The sequence below is a fragment of the Pholis gunnellus genome (assembly GCF_910591455.1).
Source record: "Pholis gunnellus genome assembly, chromosome: 2".
NCBI lineage: Eukaryota > Metazoa > Chordata > Actinopteri > Perciformes > Pholidae > Pholis > Pholis gunnellus.
Genome location: NC_136536.1, coordinates 16772531 through 16797938, shown reverse-complemented (window position 1 = coordinate 16797938; position 25408 = coordinate 16772531). Strand labels below are relative to the sequence as shown.

General features: G+C 43.8%; 1 protein-coding gene across 1 annotated transcript in view; it reads right to left on the bottom strand.

The window, feature by feature from the left end:
- The window catches only part of prdm16 (PR domain containing 16), a gene marked incomplete at its 5' end in the record, with an annotated part of 170884 nt that extends 145956 nt beyond the window's left edge, over positions 1-24928 (bottom strand). Inside the window, one exon of the mRNA XM_079181086.1 lies at positions 24892-24928. Coding sequence (XP_079037212.1) covers positions 24892-24928 — 37 coding nt within the window. The remainder of the gene's footprint in view (positions 1-24891) is intronic.
- Between the last annotated feature and the right edge of the window lie 480 nt (positions 24929-25408).

The following is a 25408-nucleotide window of genomic DNA, read 5'->3' as shown; positions in this document are numbered from 1 at the left end:
CAACTTGGTGCATTCCTGCCTTGCTTGTAGCGCAACAAGCTATTGAGCAGGAGATAAGCCTCTCTTTTAGGAGGGGTTGAGGAGAATTGAATTCAACCCCTGAGTGACGGGAGGAGGAAGATTTATCCCCGTCAGTGGACAATGCCGCCTTTTCGGGGACTTTAATCTCCCCAGGACAATGGGCCTGGTTTTCCTCCTACCACCAACTCCACCACCACCGCCACCCCCGTCCCCCTGCGTTTTTCCCACGATAGTCGTTGATTAGCACGCCGGCCGATTGCCATTATCTTTATCTTGTTGGTTTTTGTTTTTTTTCTTTTTCAAGGGGACTCATCTGTGTTTTTGTCAAGAGAGGAATAAGGCAGCTTGGAGGAAAGTGATAAAAAGACAGTGAGAGGGTAAAGGATTTGTAAGGCGATGGAGAGAAATGAGGAGACAGACAGACAGGGAAGAAAAAGTGAAAGGAGGCTAGGAGTGGTAAGAAAGGAGGCGTGAGCGCCAAGTTCATTGAAAGTGCCCATCAGGACAGAGGGCGAATCCCCTCAGCTGAGGAGACATCCCCACAAACACAAACGCACACTCATTACTGTGACTCGTGCAACCCAGAGAAAAAGGGAAAGGGTAAGAAAAGAAACACTTATCTTTAGGATAGGCAGGATTTACCACAATTTGTGGATTGGTGGAGTTTGGACAGGGTTACTTGCACCAGTGAATGTAATCTAATAGCCTTTAATAAGTCCTACCTTTGCTGAAACAGTTTTAAGAGGTGTTTCTTCAACTTTATGGTTATTCTCCAGACGACAGGCTAAAGCTTCATCACTAGACACAGCTTTAAAGGTGCTCAACAGGAAACTCAGCTTAGACCTCAACATGGAGACGGCTGGGCTGCCGACTCGCAGCTAACAGTGCAAATAACGGCAACAGTGCTGACAGAGCTAGCAGTGTTTACCTGAGGGGAACCTGAGGGTGATGAAAAAGTGGGCAAAAATATAAGAATTGCAGTTGCCAAATGACAATAATATAATTTGCGTAGGACTCAGTTGGTAACAGTTGAACTGTGAACCAGTTTTGTGCAGAGGAAGAATGAAAACATAAGAATATATGGCGCTAAAAATAACAATTAGTTTCATTATCACTTGAACTGTAGATATTTATTTCGATTAATCGTACACAAAAAGGCATGTGATGTCTTAAAGCACACATCATACCTGAAATGTATCGAGTTAACCATTGATATATGATGTGAGACGGCCAAATTCAATAAAGATTACATTTAATTTCAATCTTAACTTGGTAACAAGGTGCTCTTCATGACCACCTTGTGTGAGGCAATGAGTCTGAATTTATACATTACACTTGCAGAAGTTGTTACAAAGTCAGCCAGGCGTTATGGGTGGGTCATGAGTGTTATGTAAGGCGATGAGACATTATAATATCAAATCTCACTCTCTTGGCAATGGCGAGACTCAATCTGTCGAGCGTTTACTCGGCTGTGAAAAGTTACAGCCTCATCTGCATTTTCCTATACTTGCACTCACCCTCATGCACAAACACACAAATGTGCACACTTCCTCCACATTACATTAAATCTCTGAATTATGGGTTACCAATTTCTAGTCAATGTACTGTGAGCCTTTTTTTTCTGCTAAGCTGGATGTCTTGAGCGGAGTGTGTTTCCACGTTCAAACCACTCAACGGGACGCTCCTAACCCAGCGGGACGATCTGAAAAAATAAATACTGCCATAATTACAGGAGAGAGACACATGGGCCATGTCTGACATGACAAACCCCAGATGGATATCTCAGGCTGACTGTGCGTGCGTGCGTGTGTGTGTGTGCGAGCACGTATGTGTGTGTGTGGTGGGCATGTTTGTGTATATGTTTGTACCCCCGTTTGTGTGAGTTGGTGTGTGTGCTTGAGTGGAAACATGACCTGTGTTCCACGTCTACATGGGCCCCTGCTCTGCCGTGTGCTTTGTCGGGGACCACGATAAAGAAAAAGGAATCAAAGAGGAGGAAGAGAAAAGGGGGAGAAAAAAAAAGCAAAAGCGGGATGGACTGGCTGAAATGCAGAGGGATAGTAACTGAGGACAAGAGAAGAAGAGACAGAAAGAACTGAAAGAAATCTCTGGATGTGATTTGGGGAAGCTTAGAGTAAATATTTATTTCCCATCGTTGGGCCCGTCAGTGGTAACGTGATGGATTCACCGCCTGATGTCTTCCAACGCACACTGCTGCTATTCAAAGACGCCTGTCCCCCCTTGTGTTTACGGTGGCATGACTTGCACCGCGGCGGACTGCTGTACACAATACAAACGAAAAATGAGATACTTGCGCTGTGGCCAGGCGAGTACTCAGTCACAGTCCCACACATTAACACACAAACAGGCGCACACACAAAATGACAAACACACGTGTCTCATAAATGCATTCCTTTGTTGAAGGGAAGATTACCAGCTCAGCTTATCCCTGCTTGCACTCTTTCCCTTTCTGTGTGACTGTGTGTGTGTGTGTACGAGTGTGTTTTGCATCCATTAACTACTTTTATTTTTGTGGCTACACAATATGCTGAAACCAAGATAGCACTCTCCAACTCTCTCTCACACACACACACACACACACACACACACACACACACACACACACAGAAAGAGAGACACCCACATTCATATAATTGCTTAAGTAAGTGCTTGTGTGAGGTCTATCTTTGCTAGGAAACAGAGTAACGCATTTGAAGGTGATCGTGGAGAGTGAAAGATGAAAAAATGTGACGTTTTAAAACAAAGTAGAGAAGACAAAAGGAAAGAAGAGAAGATAAATGAAATGATTCGGCTATTACGTAAGGAGATTTTTTTTTTTTTTTGGGGGGGGGGGGTACATTCGATCAGATGATTTTTTTCCGCCAACAATCTAGGCTTTCCATTTGTCACTGTTCAAATGGAAAGGCTAGATTTCAGAGTTGTGAAACACTTTCTGGGAACCCTGCACGGATCTCGGTCTCAAGAGGACATTTTCCCAAAGAAAGGCAGCTCATCTCTTCTTCAACACGTCGCAACTGTACGGGCCAGTCTGCGAGCCTGCGGGCTCCCTGTCCCTCTGCACACCCCCTTCTGGTCATCCTTCTGCTCTGAAGCCCTCCGTTTTTTTCCCTCCCATCTTCCGAAATAGTCTTCCTAACGAGTGTTGGCCCATCCCTGTTCCCAGCTATAAAAACAGGCCCCGGTGGCCGAAGATGCTTAGAGAATGTGGTTATTATTGCACATACACACACACACACACACACACAGGCAGGGGCCCCTCTCCAGTAGTTTGGTAAATGATGCCCCAAACTTAGCTCGAAGCCGGAATGAGTCCAAGGTTTCTTCTCATCATCATCATCATCATCATCATCATTCTTCGGCAGGCCCATGACTCAGCCCGAGTCACATTATTTGTTCCAGAGAAAACATTATTTTTTTTTTCTGTCAAGCCTCTCTCTCCCTCCCTCTGTTTTCTCTCTTGCTAACTTGTACTGTTATTCTTTCTTTTCATATCTTCCTATATGTCTTTATCTCTTCTGCTCCCACTGTAAATTACCGCTGGTGTCTTTCTTTTTCCCATTTCTCCCTCCATTTGTCTCTTGCTTTTCTTACTCAATACACGCTCTCTGCCCACTTCTTTTTTTTTCTTTTTCCACCGGGCAGACAGTCCTTTAAGGAACAGGCCGGAGTAATTCAAACAACATGGCTCTAATTTGCTATGACATGTTTCATTTCTGACCTCACTTCAGATAACCATCTTGCTCTCTCCCTTTCTTTCTGCATGTCTCTTTCTCTCTCTCACATCCAGCAACATGCTTTGGATGAGCCCGGGCCTATTTGTGGAGGATTCTTCTAACCATGCGCTCATGCTAACGGTTTTGCGGGTACTCAATAAGACCAAAATGTTTTGCTTTTGCTTTGTAGGTCATTTAAACAAATGTATTTCTGAGGAGCCAAAATTTGCTGGAGGCTCCATGAGCCGTCCATCAATTTCTTATCTGGATTCGAGAGGTTTTCAGTGATCATGTTTTTGGAGGTAAACTCTTTTTATACATTCATCGTGGGCGACTACGGTACAGAGGAAAAGACGTACTACAAGACATGATGCTCAACAATGACATTTGACATTATTGGCAAATATTGGATTGGGAGGTAGTTGAAGGGGGGATGACAGGAAATGACTCAACAGTTCAATTTGGGTGCTGGGGTAAGTCGGAGTGAAGAAAAAAAAAAGAGAACTTGACAGGCGCAGCACACTCTGCTGCCAACCCCGAAAGCCACAAATATGAGCATGTTCCCTGAGAAGTGGACCATGTGAAAACAAAAGTGCCTGGCAGTGGGCAGCGGAGAGAGGTTGAGGGAGGAGAGGGAGAGAACTGTGGAGGTTTAATTTGGGTGAGAGGTCAACACGAGGGCCAGAGCCAGAGGACACTCACTGAAGATGACCACTGCTGCCAACACACACACACACATATATAAAACATGTTGGTGCTTTCCATCGCGGGGCCTTCATCACAACTTTGAGTCCTCCTCCGATGTGTGTGCGAACCCCAAAGGAAGAACCAGAGAAGGGCAGGCTAGTTCATACACACTGAGGAAAGGTCAGAAGATCATCTCAACCACAGGAAGGAAAAACATCTGTATTCATGACAAAGACAACTGAGTGATGTTTTCGTCTTTTCAGTTGCAATTGTCTGTCAGCAAACAGAATAATGAAAACGTGAATAGCCGGTTCAACAATACGCTGTAAAAAAATAAATAACGCTCCAGTCTGTGATTGTTGCCTTTTGGAGCACTCTAAAGTGGCCAACTTTTACGGCTGAGCTGTGGAAGGGAACAATTCATGAATTTACAGTCATCCCAACACAGATCATAAATATGTCAGTTATTGTGTGTGTGTGTGTGTGTGAAACAGCCATTGTGGATGAGGGTGTTGACGCACAAAGACTCCATCCAGGACACTGATGTGGATCATGTTCATCACTAACAGAAGCCATATTATTCCGGTATGGAAATATCACACAGTAGGCATCACTGTGTTGAAATGTGGCATCAGGGTGGCCTTGTGGTTGTGGAAAGTAACTTAAAAGTCACCTTTGACTCCTACAAGAACCGAAGCCAGCCGACATCCATGTGTCCTGTTGAGCTGAACTTCTATCTTTGTCAGCAGCTCACTGAAGGTCACTTTGATTCCTAAATTGATAAAAAATGTATGTGAAACTACATCTGAGGACAGCGACTGTTTTCCTCAGGATGTAATCCACCCAACAGAAATGTACATCCAGCCTCCTTCTGACTAATCTAAAAACTGGGGGATTCCCATCCGGTGCAGAGCAAAAGGACAGATGCTTGGTGTCTATCACATACCCTGTGTTCCCTGTGGAAATCCAAGAGCACTGCAAATGGCTAGCAACCCTAAAAACAAGGCCAACCCCCCCCCTCCCTCAAAACACACTGGGCCAATGCAAAGCTGCTGAACTGTACCAGCTAATGCCTTTAGCTGCTTCAACAGCTGCGCTGTCCTGCCTCATCCTTCATGTGCACTAACAAGTGATGTGTGTGTAAATGCAAGTGTGTGTTTCTCCGAGGGGAGGAGGCAATTTGTGCATGTGCACACTTACTGCATGTGTGTGTATGCATGCAGACATTTGCATAGCGGAGGCCATAAGAAAGTCTTCATTCACAGCTTCTGTGAAATTAGCCAGAGGCTCACCCCAAGATGTTCACACTCCAGACCTGCCAATTGTAAACAGACTCAACTCTGTCTCTCTGAATTTACTCTGAACCTCGCTCGCTCTCCCTTTGGCTGTTTTGATGGGAGTTAGCTAAAATAACCAGTATTTTCTGAAATTTCAGCAAAATAAAATGTAAATCCTTGTGTTTTTATGAGCTAATGCAAGTACAGGTAAGCAAGTACAGGTAAGAGGATAGATACATAATGAACTCTGCACCCTCTGATAGCAAAGCATTTAATGGGTGTCGTATTGCAGCATGGTGGTGATGCTCTAGCTACAGTAGCAGAGTTACCACAACAACACATGGTGAGTTTGTAGAATGTGTTTCGGTCAGCCTTATAGCCATGAGACAACTTTTCCAAATCAGTGTAAAAACTGGACATATCAACATTTGAAGTGCCGGATAACATGACTTGAGATTAAAAAGCTACTGCTGGTTATTCTTGAGATTATTTTAGAGAATTTCTTTCCAATTCATGACATTTTCCTGAGGCCTAACATTGAACCAGTGACCCTTCAATGGCCGCCACTTCCTCTGATCGCAGAAAACCTGCAGTCAATTTGATTAGCCGCCACTCTTTCTTCCAATACAGCCTCAGGTAATGAGGTATGTCTGGAAGTAGGTGGAGGCCAGCAAGGTGGGGGTATTGGGGTTTTTTTTTTGGCTGAGGTGGGCGTGTGGAGGGGCAAGGGACTCTTCAAACTTCAAAGGCTTCAGATTGGACACGAAACACACGTTTGGAAGTGGGGGAGGAGGAGGGATCACACAAATCTAATTTTCCTAAAAAAAAGGGAAATGCAGACAATGAGGAGTTGGAGGTAAACGACTTGTGACCCCACTTTTACCTGGTTACCCCCACCTCTCTGTTCCCTATCCCTCCCTTCCTCCCTCTCTCCCTCCTTCCCTCCTTTCCAGATCAGATTAAGCCGCAGTGGAAGGGAGCCTCCACTCGTTAAGGAACCCTGTCATGACAAATAGAAACACAAAGCATGACCTGCCTTCAATTGGAAACGGATCCACAGCGGAGGGGCAAATAGGGAGGGAGCCAGAGGAAGAGAAAGAGGCAGAGAGATGGAGATAATTGAATCAAGGCTGCGGGGGAAGACAGATAAATCTTATTATTGATACTTCAGTTGAGCAGAGACAGAGTGAAAGAGAGGGAGGGAGAGAGAGAGAGAGAGATCAGTCTCACTTCATTAAAAGACAGCTAAAATATCTGGATCGTTTATCTGCCTGCTGCAGGGCATGACTGTGCATGTATGTGCACATGCCTGTTTCTCTCTTTTTATACTTGTGTATGGACAAGATTGTGTTTTTATTTAAGTTAAGTCAAAAAAGTGTATTTACTCCACACAGCATTAGATCAATGCAAAAACTTGCATGTTGTAAAATACACCACAATTTACTTCCTCTTACGTCTCCCAGGATGCTTCCAAAAACACTTCCAATCTCAGAAGATGGAAAATAAAGGTCTTTTCCCAAAACAAGGTATTCTCTCCAGAACAAATACAGAACAAATGTGTCATTTTCCAGCTTTCCAACTGACTAAATTGTTGAGGTCTTGTGTTATTTTAATGTTCCTCTTCACAGAAATGCCAGCTAAGACAATTGTTGTCTTGGTAACCATGTTCAAATAGGAGGCAGAGTAGTTACTTCCCCACACTCAATGGCTGCGCTAAACTGCTGAGCTACTACACCTGGGTGTTAAGAAAATCAGCTGCAAATGTACGTATACGGTCTACGTATGTCTAGTTGTGTGTGTGTGTGTGTGTGTGTGTGTGTGTGTGTGTGTGTGTGTGAGTGCAGTGCAGGGTGTCTGAATGTAGGACCTAACGTTCAACTTCACACCAGTGCTGGGAAAACAATTTATGACCCCGATGACAGTTTATATTCTGCAGTGGTCACCTCAGGCACACTGATGAGCTCATACCCTTACACACACACACACACACACACACACACACCAATGATATAAATCACTCCTTGGAGAAAAGTTGGGAAAACAAATGGGCTCTTCTCCTTAGCGTTGTAACGACTTCTAGAGGCTGGTGTGAATGAGTGTGGTCAATAATGGATGAAGAGGACAAGCAGCTATGTGGAAACTCAAGAAGAGGCAGGTGAGCTGAGGAAACTGTCTCGCCCACCTCCTCTACTTTGCCCCCCCCCCCCGCCAGTCTTTATCTCTCACATGCATTACACAGCTGGCATGTACATGTATATGGGAGCAAACACTGCACATATGCATCCAGACGTACACACAGAGACACTCAAACACACATACAGAAAGCGGGAGAAAGCCAGCTGCCGTCTGAAACATTCGAATGTGTAAATAAACACCTGAGAGCTTTCCAGCCAAACAGGACCAATTTGCGACGCTCTACAAACAACGTCGGACCAATCGTGACACTGGCCTTTCTTTTCTTTAGAGGAAGCCCTCAATTAATATGTCACCACAAGTCAAGACCACGAGACCTCGCTAAAATAAGCCAGCCACTTCAGCCCTCGCCTCTGGAGAGAGACGAGAGAGGGACATAAATTGCCCTCTTTAGAGTAAAAGAGTCATCCAAAAAACCAATAAGCTGGGAGCGGGCACCTGCGGCCCTGAAAATAAATAAGTTGTCTTTTTCCGTTCCCACTCTGCTTATTCCCTCATGAGCAACCTGTGAAAACAATTCTGTTTATCCACTTTCATCGGGTATTCCCACCGTCTCCGCGGCCACCTAAATCAGATTTCCATGGAGCAGGTTCTTTATGTAAGAATTCTGACCTCCATCAAATACATGAACTACAGCATCCAAACACGTACAAACCCTGATGACTTTCGATTGATGACTTTCATCAGTACCATCATTGCATTTTGAATGCTGTCACCAGTCTAGGCACGTAATTTAATTATCTTAGTTAGTTTGTCTTTAAGTAAAATAGCAAAACGTCTTAAAACTTCTTAATAAAAAGTAGTTTCTGCATATCTGCATACCATCAGTAGCTCATGCAAATAATTAAAAACTGTCAATTCATAGGTTTAACTCATAATTTATTATTATACTTTTTTCATATATATATATATAGATTTTATAGATTTTTATATTAAACATTTGATCTCAGATAAATGACATCACCAGTGTCAAAACTGTCACTTTTTCCCAGGTACTGTAGATTTATTTGGCTTGCGATGTCCCTCACACACTCTGTGACAGGAGGTGATGAAAGAGGAGAGCAGCAGCTTTGAGGAGCGCACTGCCGCTGTCACTGTCACAGACACCGTGTTGGCTCGCTGCTACGCATCCTGCATTGTCCCCCTGCTACACCCGACACTGCCCCTTCCACCTGTGGTGTGTGTGTGTGTGTGTGTGTGTGTGTGTGTATCTAATCTTGAACACAATGAAGGTATAAAGAGCGAAGGAAGTGATCAAAGTGTTGACCCCCAGATACTTAAAACCCAGAGTAACTTTAATGCTAATATAATGAAGGGTTTAAGTCATAATAACACTAGTACGTTTTTTATAACTATTAATAATGAACAGAAGAAGAATTTCTAAAATTGAGTATTGTATTACAAATGTGAAGAAATTGCTCCACTTTTTTAAAACTTATTTAGCAGCCTTAACATTGACCAGGAAGGCTAAGACAATTATCTTCGATCTTTACACTTCACAAAAGGATATCAGGCTGATCTCAGGCTCCTGAGGATTATAATAGATGCAATTTGGATGTTGATCAACCCAAGCCTCAACAAGATGGCCACGCATACAAGCTGCAAACATTTCAGAAATCATCCGATATTGACTCAAAGGACGACTGAACTTCAAAGTCCTTCAAACAGAATCAAAGTGAAAGTTGCACGGAGATCGGTATCTGTCTGCGGTTGCTACCCTGCATCATTTCCCATCCCAAATGACCTTTCAGACGTATTTGTATCCGTTATTAAACTCGGTTAAATAAGATCACCCTTACAAGAGCATGATGTAAACCAACTAAAATTGTTAGAAAGAGTGCTTTGAGAGAAAAGAACAAAAGAGAAGGGAGAGAAGTTGAGAACATAGATTTATCGCGTCTCCTCTGTGCGATATTGATTTCAAAGGTAAAGTTGTAAGTGAAAGACACAGGTTAGAGCAGAAGGACCCCTGTCCTCACTATGTTGTGTGTGTGTGTGTGTGTGTGTGTGTACAGTATACATGTGCATGTGTCTCTCGGCAGACCCAGATGGCAGGCGGGCAAGGGGGAACTTGGGCCAAGTGGACAGGAAGCCGTAAAGGAGAGTTCTGGTTACGAGGATCAGACGGTGGGTCGAACCCTGCTCAAAGCTACCGCCGCTACCGTACTCAAGGTGTGGGTTACACTCCTGGACACGGGGGGACAACACACATTCTTGTATGTAAGCTCCCCAAAGGATACTGTGCCGGTGTGTGTTCGCATGTGAGATTGTGCGTTTGTTGGTATCCTAATTAACATGCAGAGGCAAATGTGCACACACACATGCGCGCGTTCAGTCACACACAAACTCTCACACGCCCCGCCCCACCCCCTCTTCCACCAAGCAGATCCACTTAAAAGGGCTCGTATCAATTGTCAACGGCCATGTTTAGTTGTTTAGGCCCCTTTTCTGCACTGATGAGGACCAGACCATGGAAAATGCAACCACCCATTAGCCACATGTTGCTTCTAATACTGACCCAATAAAATGCTGTTCCCCCCCCTGCCATGGAGAGTTCATCGGGCCCACCACACAGAGAGAGAAAGACAGGAAACAAACAAAAAAGAAAAGGCAGCAAAGGGAGGGATGTGGTGACGGACAGAGAAGAGAAGAGGGAGGCACTTGCAAATAAAGATGTAACAGTGTCAAAGAAAGAGGGAAGCGCATGGGCCTGCTGCTAATTTCCCGCCCTGAGTGCAGTAATCTGAGGGGAAGATTAAGGTGAAGGAGTTATTCTTGACTATTTTATTAAGAGGTGCTTTAGGCGCTGGAAGAAGGGGCTTTAGCGCTCCTCCAGCAGCGTGCCATACAATACAAGACAAACATTTGCTGTTATTTCACCAAAGTACTCTCAGATGTGCTGCGTAGAGGCCTTGCCTTTCGCTGCAGAGGAACTTGGCATCAAAGTTCCTCTGCAGTTCTCTGAAAACAAAAATCTGCCCCTCTTTTCCGAAGGTCCTGCCCTGTGCCTGCGTCCCGACAGATAAATAGCGAGGTGTCAAAAGACAGGACGGCAAACCTCACACCTAGTTTTAATTAAAATGGGAGAGCGTGGAGGAGCAGAGAGAGAGAGGGACGCATGAATCTGTCCCTAATATTAGGAAAGAACTGTCAGAGGCAAAGTGTAATTTGAATACTGACATTAATACTGTACATAGTTGTTATAGTAATGTAGCATTATTTGCCTCACTGTTAAAAATTAAGTTTTAGTCTCTAGAAATGTGTAAAATATCGACGTAAAGAAAAAGAAAAACAAGCCAAAACTTGTTACAAATTCATTTTTAAATTCCACAGCACAAATAACCCAAAAGCTCTAAGTTCTACCTCACAAACAAGTCTTAGAAAAACAGTTTTTCATACATTGCTGTATATATATAACAAAAAAAGTTTTAAAATGGAACCACGGCCGGTGACAGGCCAGCAGCAGCCTCACCCACCTGCCTCTTTTGTTTGCTTTGTCACTGCTTCACCGTGCCATTCTTAAACACTTACTGCTCTTCAGTGCTGTTGAAAAACAAGATGCCTCTGTCAGTGCATGTGTGTGTGTGTGTGCCCCTGCGCTCATCCAAGTGAGCTTTTACTGCATTCAGGGAAATGAAGAGAAACACATTTTCAAAGCCAACGTGGCGCTAAAACAAAGAAATAACAGTAAAGCTGCATGTCTTCAGTCCCTCCACCCAACGACATGCAGGTCCCAGAGTTCTGACATTTGTTGGGAACAACATCTCCCCATTAAAACAGCTAAATTGTCGTGTCTCAAAAACCTCAGGAACTTTGAGTTGAACGGTCAGCGCGGACAGACAAAAACCACAGAAGTGGCCGTTTAAACCACTCATAAAACACAATTCAGAAACTTCTTCCTCTTTCCTTTTCTGTACTCGAAAGAGAGGATGTGGCTAGACTTGATGAGGAGAGAGTTGGAGAGGGAGGGACACATCAGACTAGAGACATTCTAAATGTGCCCTCTCAGGATTTAGATGATTGAAGTCAAATCAACTGATTCAAATCTTTTTCAGATCTTTTTTAAAACACAAATGCTAAATGTCTCGCCCAGTGATGCTTTTGTAAAGTCACCATTTTCTTAATCAATACAGAGATAAATCCATCATAGTATGAAGGAAGATATTAATAATGAATCCACCGACCGTACCACCACGTCCACAGCACAAATCAGACACAAGACATGTTCAGTGGCCCAAGATTAATGCTCTTCTTTAGCAGTGGGACTCATTTAAATGGGGGCAAATTCATGCACATTCTCTATCAAATGAACCAACATCAAACATCACCAACTGATACCCGAGAGGGGACTTTCACTTGAATGTCTAGATGATCCAACTTCCAGTTGATGGTCGTTACGGTTGAGACCGACAAGGAAGAAGCAGCCCAGTTCATGACATCATCCTAGTCCTATAGGTGATGATGTGTGAACTGCAAAGGGAAGGGCAGCTGTGGCTGGGAAATGGCAGCAGCAGAGAGATACTCACGATGTCCAGACTAGATGGCAGACAACGTTTGAGACAAGATGCAATTGTCATTGAAAAGAAGTAGGATTAAAAGAGTTGTGCTTTATAAAATAAGAACAAAAGTCACAATAGCTGTTGGTTTAACACATCGTCACCTTTAGTTTTGATGGGAGCCACAGACACTTTTTACATCTCCTTAGATAAAACATTAAAAGCTAGTTCAAGCATTTCTTAAGCCTGCTGGGGCATTGACCTACGAATTCAAAATCCTGGCAGCAGTAACGTTGTTTGTATATTCACTAAGGTGAACTAGTCTCAGTCTTACAATCCAAAGCCAAACTCTGCTACACTTGTGTAACTGGTCTGGGTGTGTGCAGCTCACAGTAACACCCATTGCCTCCGTCTGCGTTGTGTTGGAGTCAACACAGGACATGCATGCAACCACGGCTTTGCTGAACAGGGATTTCTTTTGTCTGTTTTTTTTTTTGTTTTACTGCAAAGAGTAAAAATAAAAACTGCAAATTACTTCAAACGTCTTCTCTAAAAAATCATGGAAGACTGACAATCAGCCTACACACACGTCAGATAAGTAGAACAACAAGAAAAGTTGACTCACTAAAATATTTGAGATGTTTTCTTATTGTATAGATCCAGTCTATTTCACGAGTTTAAATTGCAAATATCTAAATATGATAATCAAACAATATAATTATGAAATACTCATTCTCATATTTAACGCAACACTTTTCTGTCTGGACTCTGGTGAGCCTGTGTTGTGCTGAAAAGCTCTCTTTTTTTTGTCTTGCGTGGAGAACACACAATTAGACTGACGGGCCGAGCACTTTGCCTTTGGGACACTGAGCATCCCAGAGACGCAAGCTTGTAATAGAGCTATTTGTTTTCCTCAGAAAGCTGTCCAAATGCCCTCGCTGGGTTCGCTAGACTGCACAAAAGGCGAGCTATGAATTGGTCAAATCCACTGGGGCAGGTTATTGATTAGGCCTACGGCTAGTACAACGCAAATATGCAACTAAATTAGATATTTGTGTCCGTGCGTGTGTGTGTATTTGTGTGTGTGTGTGTATGTGTGTGTGTGTGCATTACTGTGGCACTATATCAACTTAATCTGCATGAACCACTGGTCAAGTTTTCCAAACCAAAGACCTCTAATTGCAATGCAATGTTCAGCTGTCTCTCTTTTAACTTTGCAAGATCAACCATATCAATTAGTGATTTTAAATATTTAATGTTAAGAGAAAAACACCTTTTTGTTTCTGCGTTAACAACATGTTAAACAAGGTTGCATTTAGGATGAGAACTGCATACGCACACTAGATGTACTCTTTTTTCAAATTAACACATCCAGTCGCCTTAGGGGGCAATTTGGGTTTTGTGATGGGTTAAGGGATACTTCGGCAAACACAAACAATCAAATACTGTATGTAATGGACTATAGATACATACAAACATAACGTTCCACTGCCTCCCTCATCTCTTCCATTTCTTGCTCACATCCACTGCCCTCCCTATCAGACATCTCCCTTTTCAACAAGAGCAGTTTGTCAGGGTCAGAAAGCAATTTAAAACCTCTAGTAATGAGAGTCAGAGAGAGAGAGAGAGAGAGAGAGAGAGAGGGAGAAGTTAAAGTGTGGGAGAGAAAGGGAGATGAGGTAGTGGGGCGGAGAGAAGAAGAGGATGAGGAAGGAGGGAGGGGTAGGCTGGGGTGTCAGCCATCAAAGCGGGCCAGGAGAAAAGAAGGCCAGGTGCTGGTTGTGGGAATGTGCCGTCCATGGTTCCAGGGACCAGAGAGCTGGTGGGGGCTGCGAGGGGGGGGGGGGGGGGGGGGGGGGGGGGGGGCAGGGTGGTAATTAGCCAAGCCTGGAGGAGAGAGAGGGCCCTCCAGGGCCCGCGGGGATAGCCCCTCCGAGAGGATACCATTTGCACTTCTACAGGAGCCGCCAGCCCCGGGCCACAAAGAAGGGGAAAAGGGGAACTATGGCATCCTTTATCAGGCCCGACAAAGACGCCGCATCTTTTCAAAGGAGACCGGAGAGAGAGAGAAACTCCAGTGTTCCAGAGAAGGAGGGGAAAAAGAGAGGGGAAGAAAGAATCCGAGGACTGGTCAGGAGAGAGAGACACAGAGAGAGATGCCAGTGTGTGGGTTGCAAAGCGGGACAGGAGGTTATGGTCATACGGTGACCCCGTCAGTCCGCTGAGACATCAGAAATTCACTAATGTCCCACACACACACACACACACACATACTTAGATAACACAGAAAGCTGAGTTACACAACTATATTCCCAGAGCATAAAAACTGAAAACAACACTACGTTTTTTTCTTAACATTTTTTCATTTTACATCTCAGTTCCCATCAGTTTCGGATAGATGCCTCTATAACCAAAAGAAACGTTTTGGTGGTTCGGTTTGCTTTGCATTTCATCTCGCGGGAGCTAAGTAGAGTCAGTGGATAAGGAGCCAAAATGGCCACTTTCTACCTTTGACATTATCAACGAATCTTAAGAGTTTTGCCCTCCTGTAGCGCGAGGGAAAGTGGAGGTCATTGACATTACTTTTACCTATTACCTTTGGAGTACGGCAGCACAGGGGGGGGGTGAATGGTGGCCTTTGAGGCTGTGAGGCTTTGTGCTCCCCGTTGGAGAGCAGCCTGACAGCCTTAGCTGAGTGGGGGCCAAAGGTCAGACAGGTCATGTGATAAGGCATTTCAGACCTGCATATAGGGCCCCAGACTGAAGACCCCCCCCCCCTACACACACACACACACACACACACACTTTTTATGTGTCTCTCCTCTTCTCTTCTTTTCTCTCTCTCTCTCTCTCTCTCTCTCTCTCTCTCTCTCTGGACACAAAATGCCATTTGTTGTCCGTCAGTCAGTAGCACAGGGCCAGGGTCGGGCCCGGTGCTGAAAGCTCCATTCACACACCCTCTCACCCAGGGATGTTTTTGCAATTCAATATTTTCACACGCAGGCAGCTTCATCGTTACTTTGGAACCGTACACTTGGCAGGATGAGGCTAGGGGCCTCTGGGACAGAGGGGCTGAGAGGTGGAGGAGAGGGGGTCAGCACAGAGGAATCCTAGTGTCGGGAGGGGATGGGCCTGCGCCGGCTAATGGGCCATCTTGAAATGTTTTAGCCAAGAACCCTCCAACACCTACACACACAACCACACACACACACACACACAAACAAGTGTACGCACACATACACACACACACACATTCTGCCCTACTCATCGCTTCACATCCAATCTGACTCCAGGTTAACAAGGAGAGCTCTGACTTCCTTCATAAAAATCTCTGGGCGAATACAGCCACACTATCCTGCCAGGGACAGACCTCTCTCACACCGGACATCTTTCTAACCCACACCTCGAATATACAGTCAGTGAAAACCCAAATGGAAATGGCTGTACATCTATTTGAGCAACATGTCTGTACGTAGTATCTCTAAGTATGTTATGACGAAATACAGCAACTTCAACATTAGACAATTGAGAAGTGTTTTGAGAAGATGTACTTATTTTTTAACAAGTACTACCAGATCAGACAAGAAGTAACAGGTCAGAAATCCATCAGAGAACAAAAGTATCAACTCCATGGAAATGTGCCTCATTTAAGCCAAACAATTTCAGGAGATTTGTTCCAATTCCACAACTGTAACACCTAAGGATTTGTTTAGCATACAGAGTGGCTGAGGTAAATGGAGGGCCTGCAATGAGAGGGAGCTCTTAATATATTTATCCTGTGCGCCACACTCTAGTTAATGAAATTAAAGCACACCAATAGTGGGCCTTTGTCCCTGGGGAGTTCAGTAATCAACATGCCACCAGTTTTCATTTTGTATGAAAATAAATGGCAGCCGGTGATATGGGCCTAATTATGTTGCACCGGGGAGGAGCTGGGTGAGAAAAGAAACTTGCAGCGGTGATGTAGCGGAGCCAATTTCCATGGACAGCAGCGCTCAAGAGAGGCGGTCAAATAAGCAGAGGCATTCATCTGGGGACCGGTGTCCCGCTTCCACTCTCTCCCCCTCTCCCTCCTTCTCTTTCTATCCATCATACTCACAAAGAAAGTTAGCCAAGTATTAAACAAATAGAGAACTGGTGAGCCCTACGCACTAGCGCCTGGCGCAGGGTCACTGGATAATGACGGCTCAATTACGGTGAATCTCCTTGTACACTGCACCCCCCCCCCCCCCCCCCCCCAATACAATCCCCACAGCCTCCCCACCCAGCGCGGCAAATTTGTCAAACTCAACCAAAACGATGGGTCTGACAGTGTAATCGCTAACCGTCCCCACCGACATGAAAGGGGTCTTTATCTGGCCAAATCAAAGAACCTGATCTCTGAGAGAAAAAGGGTGGGTGGGTGTGGGTCGGGGGGGGGGACTGGAGAAGAGAAACGTCCCCGCTCGGCCCCCGTGAGACGCGGAGATGCCTCTAATCCGCTTTAATGAGACACCGCCTGCCCATCTTTGTGGTAATGACGAAGCAGAAGACGGTGAGGGAGGAGTGTGAGAGATAGAAGTGAAGATGGAGCCAAGGCTTAGAACTGGCGGCCTGATGAAAGGGGAGGCAGGCAGAAGGAGTTTAGAGCCACGCTGCTGTTGCTGCTACACAACAGTCGGTTCCTGAGACAGACAAACAGCCCAGGGGACAGAGCAGTTTGTCTGCTTATCATATCTGGACAGGATGAGCCACTATCAGCAGTGCCCGATTGGGACTGGGACTGGGACTGGAGGGTGTGTGTGTGTGTGTGTGTGTGTGTGTGTGTGTGTGTGGAGAGATGAGCTATAATATGTGAAACACATCAGAAGAAGAAAACTTTTGAGGAAAATAAATCGTTTTGTTGAGTGCTATTCCCTGAGATTAAAGTGTCACATTTCACTGTGTGTTGATAACCAAATGTATTCGTCAGCTGGTCAAAAGCGTTCCTGCATTTACTTTTGGCTTCAACACTTACTTCTGTACAGACGTTGATCAGACAGCTTTAGCCCACCAGCTGAGAGCATTAGCTAATTCTAATGCTGGTCAGTATTAATAGGAAAAGACTCCAAAGTCAATACATATCATTATATAGCAATTGTCAATCACCTTTCGAACCAATGAACCGTCTTCCACTGTCGTGCATTAGACTGAACTGTGCACGTGAAACAACTCCTTTAGTAATTATTTTATAGCTTCCTCTGAATTATTAATGTGGACAGCAGAAATGTGCAAAAAAACGATACGATTATAAGGTCGTCATTGTTGAAAAAAAGTTGAAAAATGATAATATTAAATTGTTGCCCAACTCGCGTTAATTTGACGCAGACATTTTGTCTTCACGCCAAAATTGTACAGAGAACAGAGCGCACGGCGTGAACAAAAGAGGGGATAACAAAAAGGACAGGACGTTCAGGAATTGGATGAAAGGAAAAGAGCAGGGTGAGGACAAATGTCGTAATAAAAGGAAAGAGAGAGAAACGGGAGAAAGTGAGCGGGCTAATACCAAACAAATCGGGATTAGACCCAGATAAGACTAGTCACAATGCAAGAGGGAATCATGAGGGCTGCTAAAACACGCTAATTAGGGACTCGACACATTTGCCCCTTGTTTTGCAAACAACACACACTGTTTGACAGCGGGAGGTGCACAATCAGACACACAGAGAGATAATCATTTAGCGTTAATCAGTACACTCAAGAAGTAAGGATGAGGTATTTCCTATGGGATGACTCCAGCAGTCGTGGTGTATTCTTAGCCCTGAGAAGCTGGATGGAGTCCTATAGACACGGCCCGGCAGTGGAGGGACGTAACTCGATAAGCAGCCACAGGTCAAGACAAAATGCATTTAGCTGCAGTGTAATGGCTTTTCATTTTTTTTTTTAACCCGCCTTTTTTCGCCAACACATGCCGCTGCTATTTTTAACAAGACCCTGCCCCCATCTGCAGGCTGAAAACGGAGGGTATGAGGAGAGACGAAAAACAGGGGGCTGCTGAAAAAGAAAACATCAGGGATACATCTTAAAAGTCTCTCAGGCATGCCACAGTCTCGCCAAACGATCGGGAGATTGCTGTGTTTTTAGAAACATGGCGAGTGAGGTCATGGTGCGAGGCAGAAAGAGGCATGTATTTGCCAACTGGATAATGTGAGGTCAATGTATCATTGGAATGAATGGGATTTAGAGCCATGTGCAAGAGCTTAATGCAATGGTATTTGTATGTCAACTCAAAATTTGACTTCGCCAGCATGAGACCAGGCAGGAAGCATGGGGCTAAAACGTGTGTGTGTGTGTGTGTGTCTACGAGTGTGTGTGTGTGTGTGTGTGTGTGTGTGTGTGTGTGTGTGTGTGTGTGTGTGTGTGTGTGTGTGTGTGTGTGGGTGCCTGTGTCCAGGTGTAAGAGGTGTCCACCCATCGCTGTGCCAAGGTCAAAGCTCAGAACAGTGAAGGGACCTCCAACAACTGTATGGTACACACACTGATTCTCACAGTCTCACTCACACAAACACACACACACACACACACACACACACACCATATACACAGACACACACACACGTATTTAGCCAGCCAAGAGTGCCAGCTCCTGCTGTTTGGATGACATTTACACTCAACCTTTCTAGTTTGTGATTGATTGGGGTTAAATCCTAACATTGCCCAAAAATCTGTCACCACTAAGGTGTGTATGTGTGTGTGTGTGTGTGTGTGTGTGTGTGTGTGTGTGTGTGTGTGCGTGCGTGCATTTGTGTGTGTGTGTATCCAGGATCCATCTGCATTAGTGTGCATGTACTGTATGGCTTCTATGTGTGCAAGCACATGTGTCACAGAGCTAAGGAAAGCCAGTCAAATGTTTTCAAGCCTTCAGTGAGTCTCAGTTGACATTAAAGTCACTGTGACCTCAACACTCTGCTTGAGTTGCAGTTCCTGCTCAATCCAAAAAAAACGAAAGCCAAAGCTTTGTCTTTATTTCCATTTCTTGAATTAGAGAGTATTGGCCTTTTATCAATTCAAGTAAGCGCAATACTGATTATGGATTATTCAATAAAGTTCCCCCGAAACAAAAAAACAAACATTTTAAAGTTGCAATGGAGAATGATTCAAGACTCTTTGGAGGATCACAGGTATTTTATAATGCCTTAAACAGCTAAATGATTGATAACAGCCTCATACTCACAGAAGGGTATTGAGGGCTTTTCTGTACTTTGTAGGCACACTGGGATTCATTCAGGAGTCATACCAATGTCCACATTTCTGAATTATTTTCACATTGCATGGCACCTGTACTTCTCCAGATTGGAGACGTCTCTTTTGGGACACATGGCCAAAACAGCAGCAGCGGTGGCGGCGGCATATTTACAGCAGCAACTGACTGAATAACAATAAAAGCATTTCCCCGGAGATAAAAGACTGTCTCACACAGCGTTCAGGGGGGAAAGATGGAGTCAGTGATAGTGAAAGAAAACATTAAAAAGTTGGCAGTGGAACAGTCGTAAAACGGACTATTTAAAAAAGGGTAATATCCCATTTGAACTATGCTTCCATAAAATGAATCATCCCTCTTTAAAGCTTCAGAATTCAGGTAATTCATAGAGTAACTATTCTTTGTATAGTAAATCTTCAGTGAATTCCCGACATAGGTGGAAGAGAAAATACATTTTACTTACGGCTGTTTCAAAGAGCAGAACTGAGACTTCAGACTACACCGTCCTCCACATTACAGGGAATACTTTACTGTGGGTCGGCTCTCACAGCAAATTTGAAGATATGGTTATAAAACGCATCTTTATTTGTATCATATTATATATTATGTGAATCAAATGTTGACCAAATGTTACTGAAACTGACAGTGGCTTGCCATTGAACTAACTGTAACCAAAACCTATACTTATCCAACTTCTTCCTGCAACAAATGAATATGTTACAAATAGGTACATTTACGGCTGTGTTATGAATAAAAGTGCCTTTTGGGGGTTTATGACTAAACACATGTCCATGTCATATATCTGAGAATGCAGTTGCCTTTAAACAAGTGCAGTGCAAAGGTATTTCACTGGAAAAAGATTAAGAACCAGCCCTGGAAATAAATATGGAAAGAAGACTATGAGCGTCACTGCTCACAACACACACTAAACTGTGTATGTGCACACACTGGGATGAGGAACTCACATCCCACAAACTTCCATAATCAAGCACTTATGCAGCATATGTGGCCGTGCCAAATGTGGACTGATGCAATTAGTTCGGCTACACAATTTTTCAATCCTTCAAAAATTGACACAAATGATCCTAAAATATGTCCAAATGCTCCGAAAAAAAAAAAAAAACTCCTCAACAGCATTTAAAAGAAAGTAAATGAAGCGTTTCTGTATTTAAAAAAAAAACAGATTTTATAAAAAATCACTGCAAAGCAGGTGGTCTTCCTGATTGGATGGTGACGAGTATTTCTGAGAACTGGAAAAACAAAGATTCACAAGACTGTGATCATCATAGCGGTCACAGTCTGTCATTTTAGACAAAGACCTAAAACTGCAAAACTGGTGTTGCCTGATCCAGAGCGCTGCTAAGATCATCCACATCATCACACACACAAATGCAAATGGCTCTGTGGAGCCACAAGAGGCTCAGGTTTCCCACCGTGTTTTATCTAGGAGAGGTCTGCAGCAACAAAATCAAGATCTCACAGGTATTTTCATTTTGCATTATGTCTGACGAGACTGACATTCAAATTAAAATAATGAAATTGCTTTGAGTCTACAGGCACTGTCGGCTAATCATTAGCCTTCATCAATTAGCGACAGCATGAGTAACTGAACTTGTTTATGCTGCAAAGAGTCTGTGGGCTCACTGATGCTCTAACTTTAAAATAAAAGTAACTAAAACTGGGACATGTCGAGTTTGATAAAAAGTACACAAAAAGCAGCCAATGAACTGCAGCCTCATACCAAACAAGACACTGACACATTACATTTCCTCTTCGTTTGATGATCCTATCATTTTTATGTTCAGGCTCTAATCTGTGAACATGGAGGAGTGCTATCTGACACACATTACAGCTGCATAGCAGTTAATACATGGGAGCATGCACGGGACCCTGAACGTTTAGCCAGAAGTTCAACATAGCTACCATTGTTGGTTTTAAAGTGTTATGGGTTGGGTTTTATTACTTCTGTCAAAACATCAGAAACTGTTGAGCCAGGCCAAGTTCATGACTGGGAGTCCATCTAATAGCCTGAGGGGCATTTAACACAAAGATCAATAGGATATCTGCTAATTAGTATATATAGGCCAGAAAGAGAGAGACAGACAGAGGGGGGAATGATACGGAAACTGTCAGAACCTGTGTGAATTCTGTTCAGTGTGGTGGGTAAGGAAAGGGGTGGGGGTCATTTTGGGCAAAATCAGCAAAAAAAATAAATATTTTGTTAAATAAAACTCGCGTGCGCTATAGCTTTCATTTATTGACTCGATAATGCAGCCGCAGTAACTGAAATAGGTTTAGAAAATCAATGGCGTGTGTGAGTTGCGGTCAGAATCAGTGTGGATTGAAAACCTTCCGGTTTCCCCGAATGTGTGCAAAGCTGTTACACGTTTTTATTTTAATGATATTTCTTTAGGTGTCTGTGGAGACGTTATTACGCGGCTGTGCGCGTGTAGTGCGAGAGAGCAGCGTCTGTTTTTGTGTGCGTGCGTGTGTGTATTTGTCTCACCTGTGCACTTAAAAACACCGGCAAAAAAAAAATTTTACACTCAACTGGACATTTTAATTGATCCAAAACCAATTTGAAGCTATGGGCTCAGCAGCGTTGCACAATGAAACAGCCTTCTGTAACGCACAGAAATAACCTACACAACAGATATGGACTGAGCTATAGATGAACTCAATTTGAGCAAATTCGCTTATTCATCGTCACTTTGCTGTTGTATTCTCTGCTGGATTGCTTATCGATTTATTTGGCTCGGATACAATGAGACGTGGTGCAGGGCGCAAATGTGTCGGATGATTTCCTCTTTATTAAAAGTATAGGAAAAATAAAATGTAACATTTTAAAATTCACAATAATCCATTCATACTAATGTAGAGGGAACATTGGTCCAGATAAAAATAAAAACAATACAACAGGTAAACGGTGTATAACAAAAAAAAAGAAAAATAATACATGCGTGGAACAGAGCAAGAAATGTAATGTCTGTTTGTTTTTTAAAACCCAATAACACTCACTTAATCCTGACCCCCCAAAGCATGATGTAAACAAACCAGAACGACTGCATACTAATCAAGAAAGCACACTCATATTCATATTCTACATGCGGGTGTCACAAGTTGCTACAGAGTGGACTTTGAAGTGTACGTGTGCTATCTACCGACAGAAGAAAATATACACGAGGGTTAAAAATAAATGACAAAGCATCTGGTGAATATTGCTGTGGGCCTGCAGGAGAGTATTTCTCCTTAGCACCGGAAAAAAAAGGAGGGTGGAATACACTCCCACGCGTCGCATTCAAAAGTTGTGGGCCTGCATGTTTTGAATGTGAAGAACACGATATTTTTTTCCCATGTCTGCTCTGTTTCTCTCTCCTGCCGCTGCAACACAACAGATCTGAGGCCTCTGGGTTGCGGAGGTTTCCAGTTGTCCGATGTGAGCGAGCTCAAAGGCAGGTATTTGAGTTCATTAGCACCCGGATCAACAGACTATCAAGGCTGTTTAGAGATCGAGACCAAGTGCAATTACTGGCAAGAAGCAGAATCCTCGACCTGTTTAAGTATTTTCCCAAAGTAGCCCATTTAGAGTTTAGCTTTTCCTTCCGTTAAACGGGGACTTGATCCATGGGCACCAATAATGGAGCACATGCAAGAATAATAAGGTTATGATAACAAAAACTAGACTGCAAAAAAACAACCTGTTGGTTTTTCTTTTATTCTTATAATTGATCTGAATGCATGCGAGCTGAATCTCTCACTGAACATTTAATAATAATCCTAATATAGAATATTTAGCAGTTCTGAAATAGGCTGCAAACTCGACTGAAATAAACACGTTTCAGGTTTGTTTTAAAAGCTGTGCAAACATATTTAAATCACTTAAGGTCAGATACGTGAATACCAGTATTTTTTAAAGCCTGAATTATATGTGGCATAAAGATCAAGGTTCACGTTGAATTAACAGGGCCAGTGGTTTTGGCAAAGTTACAACGTTTTTTAAAGGCCTGTAAACATGAAATCAAGCATGCCCAAAAAATATATAGACATAAAAATAATAACAAGAAGGCATATGTATTAATTATTTTTAATTAAAATTGTTCTGAAACAAGATATATATACACGGCTAATTATGGTCTGTATTTGAACTATATATTTTCACAAAACAACTCGAAACTCATTATGAGTAAAATATAACAGTATTAAAACATTACAAAAGTAAATGCCAACAGGCCAAAATAAAATAAAGCAACGCCCTTTCAAATGAATTGTGGATAAAAAGCAGATTGACCCACATAATTAGCCGTAGAAGACAAAATGCACTCCTGCACAATAAATAAAAGACGGCGCAAATAAAGGCGACCGATAAATCAAACCACCAACAATAAACACAATGTAAAAAAAATACAAGCTCCCTTTCCGACAACAAAGTAGCCCTACTCGTGTTCACAAAACTGAATACATGAATGTTCCGTGTGACGCGAGCAGCAGTCCACTAAGAAGTGGTATGGGCGCTTTCTTGCACAAGACGCATTATTGATTGGCATTTCCCTGGAGGAGGAACCAGTCGGCGGCAGTCCGAGGGGCCCCGGGACAAAACAAAAAAAAGTTGCCGTATGAGAGAGATATTCTACGGTTCAAGCGGGATCGACCAAAAATAAACTGCATTAAAACATTGCTCTCTTTCTTTCTAAATTCACACTCTGGCGGTTCCCCTTTCGCAGGCGAGCGAATGAGCGCGCTCAGCTCGGCGCGAGCTCTGCAGCAGAGCCACAGCGCCCACTATTTCAAAAGCCGGGAACATGATTTCACAGGACTTGGACCGGCTCTATGAACAAAACAAAAAAAGTTACTATCCGTTTCGACAACTTTCTTGGTAACTTTCGGGAAACGATTCTGCGCCTCCGACAGCCGAAAAAGAGCAAAAACTACGAGCTCGAGCTCTGATTCGGACGGCAGTGTTTCTCTCGTGCATAGATTGGAGTGTAATCAGCTAAAAGCACCAGCGGCGATTCTCATCACACATTAAACTTTCTGACACGGAGAACCAGCGAAGACGAGACCGCAGCATGCGGAGGAACGAGGCTGCGCAGCCGGAGCGGGACACATTTTTTTTTAATATAGCAGAAAAGTTAACTGTGGACAAAGAGTCGCCCCCCTCCTCTCTTAAGGACATGGCAAATGACAGGGACACATTGGACATCCACACAAACACGAGTTTGGAGCCGGCGGCTGAAAGCGATAAGAAGCGGAAAAGGAAGACCTACTTTTTGCCAGTTTTCTCGCCCTCGCCTTGGATCTCATCTTGTCGGCTTGTAGATTCCTCTCGTCGTCCTCCGTGAGCCCAGAAGCAGCAACAACACTATCTTCATCTCACCAGCATTGTCAGTTTGGACACCTTCGCACATGCGCACAGGCCATTCAATCTGACACCCTCGCCGGGGCCAAAAAACTTTCCAATGTATTCATCATCATCACTTTTTTTTGTCCTATCGTCTCCCCTTTAGATCACTTATCTCTTCCCCTCCTCCTCTTCCTCCTCCTCCTCCTGCTCTCTCCTCACCATCTCACCTTCCCTCCCTCCCCCCTTGCCACCCCCTTACCCTCTTCCCCCTCCTCACCCCGGCACCCCCCCCACCCACCCACCCCATTCAGCTCCTGCCAGCACCTCCTTGAATTTTTACCCCTTTAACAGCGAGAACTTGGTTTTCTCCAACCGGCGGTGGACACAGTGAGGTATGGTGAGGTCAAGGTCGTATTATAACTGGAAATTTACCTGAATTT